Below are 14,026 nucleotides of genomic sequence, written 5' to 3'. Positions count from 1 at the left end.
CAAAGTAGTTTAGAGTTTGCAGATCAGAAAAGCATTCGTATAGATACACATATAATAACAGTAACAACGGTTAATATTTATATAGCCCTATGTGCCTGGCACTGTGCTAAGCGCTTTACAGTTATTATCTCTTGATCCTCACAATAACCCTGGAAGGTGGGTGCTATTATTATTTCTGTTTTACGATAATGAAACAGATTAAGTGACTTGCCCGGGGTAACACAGTCAGCGTCTGAATTCTTATCTGCACTCAGGTCCTCCTGTCTGCCGGCCTAACGCACTATCCACATGTATGTATATGTACATACCATCCCTCTCTTTTTTTTTTTCATTGAAAATCTCAAAAGCAAGTACAGTACTTCTCCTCAGGGTGGAGGTATTTTCAGGTCATAAAGCAGAGGAGGAGGAGTTAAGTGAATCAAACTGGCTAAATTCAAACCCGGCCAGACGCATCCCCCAAGGGTAAGGTCACGAGGACAGGAGCTGGGCAAAAGGAAGGAAAATTCTGCTCCTCAGAGGCTTAGCCTGAAACATCGGGAAAATACTAAAGGCTCAGTTTGGTTCTAGGACCCGAGGAACCAGGGAATTCTCCGGGCCAATAGGGGATGAAGACGCGAACCCCGAAACTAAAGGCTCAATTTGGTTCTAGGTCCTGGGGAACTCTCCCCAGTGGGCCATGAAGACCCAGACCTCCCAGTCTTGGGGCACCCCTACACACACAGAGTGCAAAGAGAGGTGCCTCTTGGGGCATCTCGCCCGTGCGTTCCAGCCCCGAAACTGGTCCCAACTTCAGCAGAAGGAACCTAAAAGGGGGTTGGGGGAATAGACAAGTACAATGAAAAGGACCGCCCCCGCCCCCCTCCCCATACACACACTGTCTCCAGGGTGGGGTGACTCTCCTGCCCAGACCTCTTTGCCAGTTCTCTGCCCACCCACCTCCCCCTTCCTTGGTAACTAGCTGAATCCCCCAGGCAGAAGCACAATAGAGACTCCGCCCCTCCCTCTTGGCCCGGCCTCTCCCCCCTTCTCCCTCCGTCCCTCCCTCTCTCCCTGCCCCTTTTCCTCCCTCCCTCTCGTAGCCCTCCACCTCTGCCCGCACCACAAGTTTAGCCGGCTTCAGAAGCCCGCGCTGCCTCGGCCGCCGCTGCTGCCGGGTCCCCTCCCCCAGCCCAGCAGCCTGAGCTGCCTACCTTCCGGGTGGCACTTGGGGGTCTGCGCCCTTCCTGCGCCTCCCCCACCTCCCCTTCTCCGCCCGGGGACACAGCTTCCACCTGATCCCTCCCCCAGGCGGGCCCCTGCGCCTTCCCCGGATCCAGTGCGCTTCTCCACTCTGGACTGCTGCTGCCGCTCGTGCTGTAATTGTGGACTGCCCTTGGAAGGCAGGAGATGCAGAAGGGCTCTAGGGCGCACCTACCTGCTCCCCCGACCCGCACCTAACCCGAGTAGGCGCTTGGAGCCGCTATTCCCCGCCTCCAGCCAACATACCGATCTCTCTCCTTAACTCTTTCTTACCTTTCTCCCTCCCCTTTCCTCCCCCCACCCCTCCACCAGGTCCCTCAGGTGCGCTGCTCCCCCTCTTCCCGCCCCATCCCTCATGGCTAAGCAACTGATCCTGGCTTGTTGGGTTGTACTGGCTGTGACTTGGGGCCAGGCGTCCAGCCCTCCCCCCACAGGGTCCAGCGAGCCCCCAAATCTGCAGACCGAGGCACCCACGGAGGAAGAGACCCTTCAAAACGAAGCAGACAACCAGGAGAACATTTTATCTCAGGTGAGATACTGCCCCGCAGCTACCCACCTCGGCTTGTCCCAAGTGGAGATAGGACATTAAGGATTCTCCTGAGGGTGGATAGGGGTGGAGGTGGGGGCATTGCATGGGGTTTGTGAGGCAACTCTTGTTTCCCTAAGCAATAAGGTGACGACAGTTTTCATAATAGATGCTTGGGGACATAGCTCATCTTGTATCCCAAAATCAGAAAGCTCTTTCAAGTTTGTTAAAGGAAGAATAGAGAGGAGGAGGGAAGTCACACGGCATCCTGAAACAAAGGCAAAGAAATGTCTGTGCTTAAAACTATTTGCAAAGTCCAGTCCTCTCTTGCCTTTGGTGACCGAGGTGTAGTCAGAGTTGAACAGGAGACACAAGGAGTGTGCTGGGAAAGACACAGGTCACCGGACTCCCAGAGGCAGCCAACAGTGTGGTGTGAGAGACAAGGCAGAGGGAGGAGGGGAAACTGTGTGAGTGCTAAAAAGATGAGTGCGGAGTGATCAAGAAACCGAGGGTGAGATTGACAAGACGGACTCTGTGTGACTGAAAAACAGGTGGATACACAGTACATCCACAGACCACCCGTCTGTTTAAAATGTATGACAGCCAGGAAACAGGGGAATAAGTGACAGATGGACAAGTAGTGACAGCCCTCCAAGGACTAATCCTCTCTGAGCCTTTCATGCTCAGTCAAACATTCATGATGATGTGTGGGAGGTGTTCTCTTTCAAGAGAGGGTTAGCGCAGACATGGACCCCCTACCCCATGACGCTGACGATGCTGGAGCCCTAGAGCCCAACAAGCTTCTTTCTCTTTGCAAAGAAAGCTCTTAACTCCAGGTTGAAATTGATTGGCTTTCTCATCCTTACTTGAGATAACTGAATCTTAAAGCACAAGAAGTGTCAGCTATTAGTGTTATCATTCATGTAGACACACTTTGTCTCCCTGAATCCCTCCATGAGTCTAAGACATGGTCCATCTGAGATTCTGAGTGCTGTCCTCTGCAACTTTTCCAAAATCCAAACTCCCCCAATGGAAGGAATCCACTCAGAGTCTCAAAGCAGAAATCCGTCAGATTCTAGGCAAGATTTCAGGGAAAGCTACAATTTACTGTCAGCCCACAAAGACAAGCAGCTTAAGTCATCTTGAACTATAACTCCCTTTTCCACTGATCCATTCTGTATTTGACAGCATCTCTAAACCAAATATTATTATTAGAAGAAACCTAATCTTTTTAAGGAAAACATTACAAGTCTTGTTCTATTCAGACAGTTCCCTCCAGTAACATTTCCACTTGATCTAGCAGAATGCCTGCTAGGGTAGCAGGTGATTGATGACATAGTTAAAATGAAAATCTTTTCCATGCCTGGAAAGGGACATCGATTCCTGGATGTGAAGAAGACTTTGACAAAGGGAAGATGCTTAGACCAAGTCAGAGTCTACATGAGAGGAGCCAGAGAGAAGTCAGTTGCATTAGCGATTGCCTGGGGGCAAGGAATATTGAAACCAGGCCATCAAATGTTTTCCTTCCTTAGGAGGTGACAGGGGAGAAGCTCTCAAAAGGAAATATTTCACATTGTCGGAGTAGTGAGACCCAGCAGTGTATTTTCATAGCCCAGATTATGCATTCAGAGAGAGAGAGAGAGAGAGAGAGAGAGAGAGAGAGAGAGAGAGAAGGGTTTGATGGTCAGCTTTTTTCCTTCCCTGCCCTCCCCTCTGCCTTTTACCTAAATCTTATCTTTAGCTGAAGGCAAAAGCTGTAGATGGGTAGTGGGTTTCAATTATTCTTTTTTTTTTTAATGATGAAAGGCAGAGAGCCCAGGAGAAATAAACCTTCCCAAAAAACCTCTAAGAGTAGAAATCTGAGAGGCTTCAAAGAAATGTCAAAGTCACCGCTTTGTGTCATTGTGAGCTATTTACCTCAAGGTTCAGAGTTGTCTGAGGTACCTGGCTAGCTAACAGAGATGTGCAAAGTCTTTAGGAGCCCATTGACATTATCATTGAATTCTCTGTCTCTGTCTCTCTCTGTCTCTCTCTCTCTCTTTCTCCTACTTCCCTCCCTCTTTTCCTCTCTCCCCCTCTAGTTACTAGGAGACTATGATAAAGTGAAAGCTGTCACAGAAGGCTCAGATTGTCAGTGTAAGTGTGTGGTGAGACCTCTGGGAAGAGATGCCTGCCAAAGAATCAATGAAGGAACTTCACGAGCTGAAGATTTTTACACTGTGGAAACAATCACCTCTGGGCCAGCCTGCAAGTGTGCCTGTGTGGCTCCACCATCAGCCCTTAACCCCTGTGAAGGAGACTTCAGGCTGAAACAGCTGCGTGAGGCAGATGCCCGGGATTTCAAGGTATGGTCTCATCGATTTAGAACTGAGAGGACTCTTAGAAGGCATCTAGTCCGACCCACTTATTTTACATCTAAGGAAACTGGGGTCCAGCAAAGGGAAGTAACTTGCACATAGCTAGGATCCAAATCCAAGTCCTCTGATTCCAAATTCAGCTTTCTTTCCACTGCACCACAGTGTGGAAGATGTGAGCCTTTCCTTATGTCCCAGAATGGAACTTTTCACTTGGTCTGGTGCACTCAAGACTAATCAGAACTATGCTGGAGTGTGGGGTAGGGGAGGGCTATACTAGTCCAAATCTAGGCCATGAGAGCCAATTAGAAGCTACAACGAGTTTCTGAAAATGAATTGGACAAGATCAGAATTGTTTGGAAATAATGCTCTGGATAGGATGGGTGGGTGGGGAGAGAGGCAACTCCATTTTCATTGTTGTTGGCACCATTAAGGGTCAGGACTGGGGAGGTAACAAAGAACTTTGATTTCATTGTGTACAAAATTCCTAATAAGGAAACTCAACTTTACCAATGATAGCTGTTAGGAACTTAGAAGCTTGTCTGGCCTACTGCAGCTAAGTGACTTGGCCAGGTCCCTTAGGCAGTGTGCCTGAGGCAGAGGTTGAGCTATTATCTTCCTGACTGAAATGGGCTCTCCATCCACTCTTCCAGGCTGCCCTTCTTATACTTGAATATTTCCAAAGGGCCACGATTTCATGCCTCCCACAGAGGCAGATCACCACTTCTTCATCTTTAGTAAAGAGCCTGCCTGAGTTACTACGGCCAAAAAAATTCAGCACCCCGGTACCGGAGGCCAATCAGTTGGGCTCTATTCCTGTTTCTGCAGATTCTTCTATCTGGTTAAGGTCTCAGAGCTCTTCAGACTTAAAAAGCTGGTTCTCAAATAGCTGATACATAGCCCACTACTCACTTATTTGCCAGACTCATGCATGTCAGATAGAGTGCTGGGCTGGGTTTAAATCTTGCCTCTGTCATTTACTAGCTATGTAACTGTGAGCAAATCATTTAAATCTTTCTGGCCGTTTTTGGTTCCTCACGTGTATGCTGAAAAGACGTAGCTGTGAGGAATAAATGTCTCTAAAGCACTTTGAAAATCTTTAAGCTTTACATAAATGCCAGTTATCATCATCTCATCATCATCCATCACCATCAGCCTTTCTAGCTGCACAGGATCTCTCAGAGCCTACATTCCATGGGCACTCAATACCCTTCAAAGACCTAGAGTCACCTCTGTCCCACAAATGAGGTATGCCAGGACTTCAGTGGAGGATTATAGGATTTCAGAGCTCAAAAAGAACCCTAAGAAATCCTTTAGTCCAGCTCCCTAACTTTACTGATGAAGAATCTGAAACCCAGAGAAAGTGGCTTGCTCAGAATCATAGTAAATCAAAATAATAATATTAATTAATACACATAAACAAAATTAATATCAACATTATTATTGATTAACAACCATAATATAACACAACTTATTATATGTAATATGATAGTCATTAAAATTAATCATCATAATAAATCAAAATAAAACCAGGCTTTGAGCTTTGGTCTAGCTAGAGGGCCATTTAATCCAACTCACTCATTTTGCAGCCAAAAAAACTGAAGCCTAAGAAGATTAAGGTCCCCCAGGTAGGAAGCATCAGAGGCAATATTGAAGCCTAGGCTCTCTGACTCAAAAGCCAATATTCTTTCCACTGCCTCTCGTGCCTTAGACTTGTGAAACCAGAATCAAGTATAACTGGTTTGAGGAAAAACTCTCTTTAAGGGACAAATGCCTGGTTTAATGGATTAAGTGCTTGAGACTCATCCCTTCCTTGACAGTCTTCTTCTAGTACTTTAGACAATTCATTTCAGTCCAGCTAGATTTCCAGTCTCCTTTCCTAAAATGGGTGCAATAATCATGTCTTGGACTTTTGTGGACCGAAGAGGATTTTGGTCTCTTGTTACTCAAAAGGTAGTAACATGATTTTCCTCCTTCACTGGTGTTCAAGGATGATTGGATAGTTGATTATAAAACCCTTCTTGAGTCAGAAAGAAAGGAATCTGTGACTGCCCATCAAGATGAGGGCCACAGAGATTTGGTTTGTGAATTACTGCAGATCCCACTACTCAAAAGAGCTCTAAGACCTTGTCCAGATAGAAGAATCTGCAGAAACAGGAGCAGAGCCCAGGATGGGCTGGTCTTTGTGAGCTGGAAAGATGGTAGGTTGAGGAAGGAACACAGTTTATCTGTCCTTAGCACAATGACTGTCTGTTTCAAGGGATTAGATGCTCAGTGACCCATTTCTGATCCATTGGTCTGGCTCTTACCCTGGGATGGTACCTAATGAGGTTGGAAAACTGTTGAGCATTATTCTTGTACTTGGGACAACTCTCACATTTGGCCTAGAATTTTAAACTTAATTTCTCTTTTGATGTCTGCCTATTCTAAGTATGTAAATGGGCCTAAGTTCACCCTTGCACTCAGAATGTATTTCTGAATAATGGTGTTAGGACTATGCCATTATTATCAAAGATTTTAAATAAATCACAGTGTCATGATGATTCTAGCTTTCACCCATCCAGTATGGTGCTCAAACAACCTGTACCTATTTATGCAATGGCGTTTTCCCAAAACAAGCAGAAAAGTTATATAACGTTAGCACTAGATGGGACCTTGAAGCTCATCTTGTCCAAAATCTTTATTTTAAACATGAGGAAATTGAAGTCCAAGGCTTACCTATGAGATCATAGATCTAGGTACTAATAGAGCTAGATCTAGACCTCATCCAGGTCTTCTGATTCCTCATCCATAGATGATAGAATGAAGCTAAGAAAGCTGAAATCTGGAGACTCAATTTTTTTTTCTGTGATACTGCATCCACATTCTGTCCATGGATCTTCCCTTCCTGAAAATGGCAAAACCATCTCCTAGAGCTGGAAGAGGCCTTAGAGGCCATTCAGTTCAACCCCCTTATTTTTTCAGATGAGGAAACTGAGTCATAGAGGAGTAAAGTGACAAGGTCATATAGGTAGGAAGCATCAGAGGTGCTGGCTAGCTTTTCTCATTGGTCTTTAGCCATAATTTCTATTGATCAGAGGAAGCAAGCTTTCATTTTGAGTAGAAACATCCTAATGGCAAGGAAGAGAGGGTCTCATCATGGCAGTCCATGTTTCCCTAAGATGCTCAGCCATGATGACTAGAACAGAGCTGGGAGCAAGTTAGGGAGAAGAAAGTTTCCTTAAATTCTGTGCTTATCATTCTACCCCCAGCATGATTCTTCCATCGGGTACAATTTAGAAGTCATTTGGATTTTATTTCCATAGATTTATACTTGGAAAGAACCTCGAGGTCATCTAGTCCCACCCTACCATTTACAACATTCCCAATAAATACTCATCCTGGCTAAACTTAAAGACTTCCAATTATGGGAAATTCACTATCCTCCCTCCCCCCAAGGCAGCTTGTTCTATTTTTGGACAGTTCTAATTGTTAGCAAGTTTTTCCTTATGTCAAACTGAATTCAGTCTCTCTATAACTTTCACTTATTGGTCTTTGTTCTACCCTCTGGGCTAAGCAGAAGAAATCTAAGTCTTCTTTGATAAGACATCTCTTCAAACACATTAAGACTGGCACATTATATCTTACCTTATCCTGCAGAAGCCCACATTGTGTATGTCCCATCTTTAGCAAGAGACTCAGAAAACCTCTCCTCCAACCAGATCTGAACCTAGATGGAGAGGTGACTATTAGAGAAGCTAGAAGTGGGGCCTGCCTGTTTCAAGTGTCTCCCATCCCCAATCCATCCTCTTTTTAGCCACCAAAGTGATTTTTGTAAAGTACAGGTCTGATCATATCATTTCCTCTGTCCCCGCTCCCCACCCACTCAGTAAGCCCCACTGGTTCCCTATCACCTCCAGGATCAAATACAGAATATTCTATTTGGCTTTCAAAGCCCTTCTTAATCTACCATCCACCACCACCTCTCCAGTCTTTTTTTCTACAACATACTGTGGCATTGGCCAACTGGCTGTTCCATGAACAAGACACTCCATCTCTCAACTCTGGGCATTTTCTCTAGCTGTCCCCCAGGCTTTCTCTTGTAGCAGGAATGCTTTCTCTTCTCCACTCTGACTACTGACCTTTCTGGCTTCCTTTAAGTCCCATATGCTACAGGAAGCCTTTTCTAACTGCTCTTAATTCTAATGCCATCATTCTGTAAATTATTTCCTATTTATCCTGTATCTAGCTGGTTTATACATATTTGTTTACTTGTAATTTTCCCATTAGATTGTGAGCTCCCTGAAGACAGGGACTGTCTTTTGTCTCTTTTTCCCTAGTGCTTAGCACAATGCCTGGCATATAGTAAGTGCTTAATAAATGTTTAGTGACTGATTGACAGATCTATGAGCCCTCCCTTCTTGAACCTTCAGGAGAAAATAAAGCTGACTGCTTCAGAGCGTCTTCCCTTGAAGCTCTTAAGTGTGCATTAAATATTACAGAGGAGATTTCCCGATCTTGGAAGCTCCATTCATTCCTTCAATAAAAAAGTATCATAGAGTTAAAAGTGAACTTAGAGACCATCTGGTTCAGCCCAACCCTCTCATCTTACGAATGAGGAGACTGAATTCTCACCGATGTTAAGTGACTTGTTCAAAGTCACTAACACAGCTAGGAAATAGCAGAGACCAGATTAGAACACAGATTCCTTTACTCCAAATGTAATTCCTTTTCCATTATACCACAAATATTTATTGGACAGCTTTTATGTGTGAGGCATGATGGGGGATACAATAGGATTAGACACGCTGACCTCATGGAACGTACCACATTTCTGGCCTTGTGTCATTTGAGAATCATAAAAGTTGATCTTTTTTCATGTTGATCTAATGTCTCTCACAAGCTGGAGAGCTTAACAATGCTGTTGTTCTGGCTCATTTCCTTGACTTCATGGAGACTATGCTTAGGGCCTGGCTTTCTCTTCAGGGTTATGGATATTCTGCTCGTCTCAAAAGTGCTGGGAACATCTCACTCAGGGAACTGCACACTTGGCCTCCAAAGGGTTGTTGGGAACAGAAAGAAGCTTGCTCTCTGTGGTGCATCTATTTAGAAGCCTTCCCTCTTTCTAACTCATCTTCTTTTTTCTTTTAAATATTATTTTATTTTTATAGAAATTTTGTAGTATTTTTTCCAATTATGCACAAAGACAATTTTTAACATTCATCTTTAATGAAATTTTGAGTTCTGAATTTTCTCCCTTCCCCATCCCTAAGATGGCAAGCAATTAGATATAGGTTATATATGTCCAATCATGTAAAACATATTTCCGTATTAGTCATATTGTGAAAGAAGAAACAGAATAAAAGGAAAGAAAACATGAAAAAATTAAGAAAGTTATAATAGTATGCTTTGATCTGCATTCAGACTCCATAGTGCTTTCTCTGGATGCGGATACCATTCTCCATCATGAGTCCTTTGTCATTGTCTTGGATCACCGTATTGCTGAGAAGAGCTAGGTCTTTCATAGTTGACCATCACACAGTGTTTCGGTTACTGTGTACAATGTCTAACTCATCTCCGATTTGTTCCACAGCTCTCCACCATCATAGACATGCTGGAAGGGGCTTTCTATGGCCTGGATCTTTTAAAGCTTCATTCAGTCACCACAAAGTTGGTGGGACGAGTGGAGAAACTGGAGGAGGTAAGGGGGATTCTGGCTTTCTTGTCTTAAACTCAGCCAAGCGCAGTGCTGACTCAGGCTTCATCTGAGGCTGATGGCAATTGGAGCCTGGCTATGATTTGCCCTTTCCTTCAGTTTTGGGAGAGAAACACTGTCGCTCCTCATATCCTAGCAGACTAGCTCTCGTGTTCATGCTGTTGGTAACAAGGGAAGATATGGGGCAGTATGTGAAGAATTTTTTTAAACAGAGCTGTGATTTCATCAATCTAGGGAACCCCTTATAAGATACTCCCTTGATCAATGAAGATGGCCCCTTGTCTTCAACTAAGAGAGTTACCTATGGCACTGAAATGGTAAGTGACTTGTCCAGAGTCACCCTGGTAGAACTTGAATCCAGGTTTTCTGGCTAAAGACTGTCTCTCTATTTGCTATGCCATAGCTTCCTTCCATAAAAAATTATTCAATTTACATGATATATTGGGCTTTCATCAAAATGCCCCTGTGAGGGGAGATAGGACAGCTATTCTTATCCTCATTTTACAAATGAAGAAACTAAGGGCACAGAGGGTAGACTACAGTAACACAGCTATTAAATTGCAGAGGTGGCTTCTGAATACTTTGCTTTCTTTTTTTGAGGGGGGGGGAACCAATTGGGGTTCAGTGACTTGTCCAAGGTCATACAGCTAGTGTCTAAGGATGGATTTGAGCTCAGGTCCTCATGGCTTCAGGGCCAGTGCTCTATTCACTGCATCAAGGTTTCTTAATACTAAATCTTGTGTGTGTGTGTGTGTGTGTGTGTGTGTGTGTGTGTGTGTGTGTGTGTGTGTGTTCTATTACATTAAGCTACCTTTACCACTGAAAACAAACAAATAAAGCAAAAAATCACCCAGATCCTATCGGATAGAAGGAAAAGAACAAGAATTTATTAAGTGCCTAGCATGTGCCAGGCACTGGGTCAAGCCCTTTACAAATATTATCTTATTTGATCCTTACAATAACTGTGGGGTGTAGGTTGTATTATCTCTATTTTACAGTTGAGAAAGCTGAGGCAGACAGAAGTTAAAATGATTTGCCCAGCATCACACAATCAGTGTTTGAAGAGGGATCTGAACTCAGTTCTTCCTGACTCTAGGCCCTGCACTCTGTCCACTGCGCCACTTCACTTCCTTTGATAGTGGACCAGGAGCACCATTTTATTGTACTGGAAGAGATAGAACATATGAATAATTTTGATGAACGTGTAGGAGAGAGGGAAGTATGGATATTAATGGATAATTCATAGATAATAATAGTTCACTTTTCTTTATCACTTTAAGGTTTACAAATAGATTTTTGCCATGACAACCTTTTAGTGAGGGAAAGTAAGTGTTGCTACTCCCGTTTTACAGACGACCAAACTGAGGATCAGAGAATCAAAGTAACAACCTTTCCATGTCTCCATTCTCTACACTGTAAACTGAGCTGGTTGAACTCCAGGATTTCTACGTCCCTTCCCACTTTGGATTTGTGATCCCTAGGTCACGTAGCAATAGCATGGTATCTAATGCTAGCTAGCATTTATCAGTGAGATCTCACAGAGAAAGCTCTAGCCTGGATGGAGGGGGAGCTTGGGTGCCTTCTTCCACCGTTAGTGAACTGTGTGATCTTGAGAAAAGTATTTTACCTCTGACTAGCATTTTCTTTATCTGGAAAACTGTTAAGAATGGCCCAGGTATTTTTCAGAATTGCTGGAAGGACAAAAAATGAACCATCTGATAGAAAGGAATTACACTCTGTTAGGTAAATACTTATTAACGCACTTAACTGCACTGGGTTTCCCCTTGCTCTGGGATTCTTGTCCTCATCTTTCTATAAATCCCTCCAGTTCTTTTAACTGCAAGTTAAGACTTTTTACTGAATCCTTCGTCATACCGGAGAGGGGAGGATTGGCGGGGGGGGGGGGGGGGGGGGGAAGGGTCTTGATGACCTTTGACGCAGATCCTTTGGCCGTGTAAATCAAGACTTGAAGGTGATGGTGAAACATTCTAGGTAAAAAAGGCTTTGACTAAGAAACATTTCTAGCCCAATTTGATTGATTTCTTTGCCAACTCACCCTTGCACCTGGCTCCTTCATTACAAAATCAATGTTTTCTGAATCCTACTGTTTGTGTTAGGGGTCTGTTTTCAAACTCAAGTGGCCTCAGACCAATGGATAGGCTTAGAGTCCTAGCTACAATATGGACTGAGTAGGGATAGAATCACCAACAGAATGCTGTGCCCCCCCCCCACCATTTCCTTTCCTTACCTATCTGCTCCCATGCTCTAGAGGGACCACCAGAGAACACCAGATTGTTTCCTGAATTTCCTGAGCTCCTCTCTGATGCTATTGACATTAGGGAGGCTGGAATTTGTTTGGGAAGGGGAATGGCCACATTATTCTACCAGCAATGAGCCCAGACACCCACTTCACACATTGGCTACTGAAGGAATCTTCAGATAGCAAGAGCTTTTTGATACTCTACCATCTGGAACTGGATTCAAACCAGTGGCCCAGGTCCCCTTGGCCAGCCCCCTGAGCCACCCAAATTCCCAGTTCCTCTTTAAAGGAGCATTATATTACTGTTTGGGCAGGAGGACAAAGCCACTGCTTATTCATTGTCTGCCTGGCTTTTGGCATGATCCAAACAGACCACTTTCCTTTTTTTCCACTTAGCACAAGACCCACCTCTCCAGCTAGTTTGAGCATGGTTTTAAGGTCACGGCTTCAGTCTCTGAATGAGTGATAACTAGAAGGTCAGTTAGAGGCAGCTCATGGCATAAGAGCATGAGATTCAGAATCCAAGGGTGTAGGTTTGAATACCCGCTCTTCTACTTCCTGGTCGTGTGACTGTGGATAAGTCATTAGTCCTTCTTTGGACCTAATTTTCCTCATCTGTACAATGAGGGGGTAGGGATAGATCATCTTGGAGGTGCCATCTAGCTTTAAATCCCAAGATGATTGTGAGCTTAGCTATGTTGCAAAGCTAGAAAAAGTGTTGCTAATATTGACTGATCATTATACCAATTTGTTTTCTTGGCCACCATGGGGACCAGGTAGACCCATCCCCATGACATTCTCAAAGCAGAAAAAATTGAATAATTGGGAAAGGCACTTGTCTAGGTCCTACCCAATGCTTTCACATACATCATCGCATTAGATTTTCACAACAACTCTGTGAAGTAGGACCTCATTCTTCAGATAAAAGAACCAAAGCCTAGAGCCCTTAGGTGATTTATCCAACATTACCTAGCCAGTAAGGGGCAGGGGCAGGATCTGAACCCAGGTCTTCTGACCTTAAGTCAGGTGCTTGTTCTGCTTCCTGTTCTACTCTGTGTATCTAGAGGTTGCAGTAGCACAATGAAGGCTGACAGAGAGACCTGGGAGTTTAATCCCCACAGAGAGAGCTACCTCGACGCTGAGAGCCAGCCAAATGTCTCCTCACTGGGTTTGGCTGATGTCCATATGGAGCTACTATTAATTGAAAAGGCAGAGTTTTACAGAAATGAGAAAAACATCACTATTCCAGAACAGCTTGAAGGCAATTGAAGTAACATGCTGCTCTTGGATATACCTGGAGGGCTCATTTTTTAATGTTCCTTTCTCCCATGGCAAGTTCCATGGGGACTGGCTTGGATGAGTACTTGGCCAAAACTAAGTTTCCACTAGGTAATATGTGCAGTGCAATTTATATGTGTGTTATGGGGTGTATAGGAAGATATTTGAAAACTAGATGAAAAGAGAATTGTGCTCAGCTTCTTCCACACCTTTCCACACATCCATTCTCTGCGCTTAGAAGGGCCCATCTCTTTCTCTCTTCATGTACTGAAGTGGTCATGCTTCTCTTAGGCCCAGCTCAATTGATGCCTCCTCCCATTGTCCTGTCATTAATGATCTTCCACTTCATACCTTACCCAGCATCTTGGTGCTCATCTCTCTAATGTATGTATTGTGTATTATTGGGTAGTGTGTTGATCGGTTTGTACCATCTCTCCATTGGACTAAGCTCCATGTCCTTGAAGATAGGGAATAGGACTCGTCAAACTTTATATCTCTTAGAGAGCATAATGGCTTGATACAGTTAATGTTTAGTAAGTGTTTGGGGGAATAATAAAGCAAAGGAAAAAAGTGGGGCAAAATGGAGGGAAGGAAGGAAGAAAAGAAGAAAGGGGGAAAAGGGGAGGGAGGAAGGAGGAAAGAAGGGGAGGAGGGAAGGGGAGGGAGAAAGGAGA

The 14,026-nt window shown here is 44.2% G+C and overlaps 1 protein-coding gene across 2 annotated transcripts in view; it reads left to right on the top strand.

Moving 5' to 3' along the window:
- The first annotated feature begins 1,209 nt into the window (after positions 1-1,209).
- The window catches only part of OLFML2B (olfactomedin like 2B), a 56,130-nt gene continuing 43,313 nt past the window's right edge, over positions 1,210-14,026 (top strand). For both annotated transcript variants that reach the window (XM_036758301.1, XM_036758300.1), the window contains exons 1-3: positions 1,210-1,768; positions 3,847-4,110; positions 9,692-9,799. In XM_036758301.1, coding sequence (XP_036614196.1) covers positions 1,595-1,768; positions 3,847-4,110; positions 9,692-9,799 — 546 coding nt within the window. In that variant the 5' untranslated portion in view covers positions 1,210-1,594. The remainder of the gene's footprint in view (positions 1,769-3,846; positions 4,111-9,691; positions 9,800-14,026) is intronic.

Source organism: Trichosurus vulpecula, chromosome 4 (genome assembly GCF_011100635.1).
Source record: "Trichosurus vulpecula isolate mTriVul1 chromosome 4, mTriVul1.pri, whole genome shotgun sequence".
NCBI lineage: Eukaryota > Metazoa > Chordata > Mammalia > Diprotodontia > Phalangeridae > Trichosurus > Trichosurus vulpecula.
This window is presented reverse-complemented; position numbering and strand designations above follow the sequence as displayed.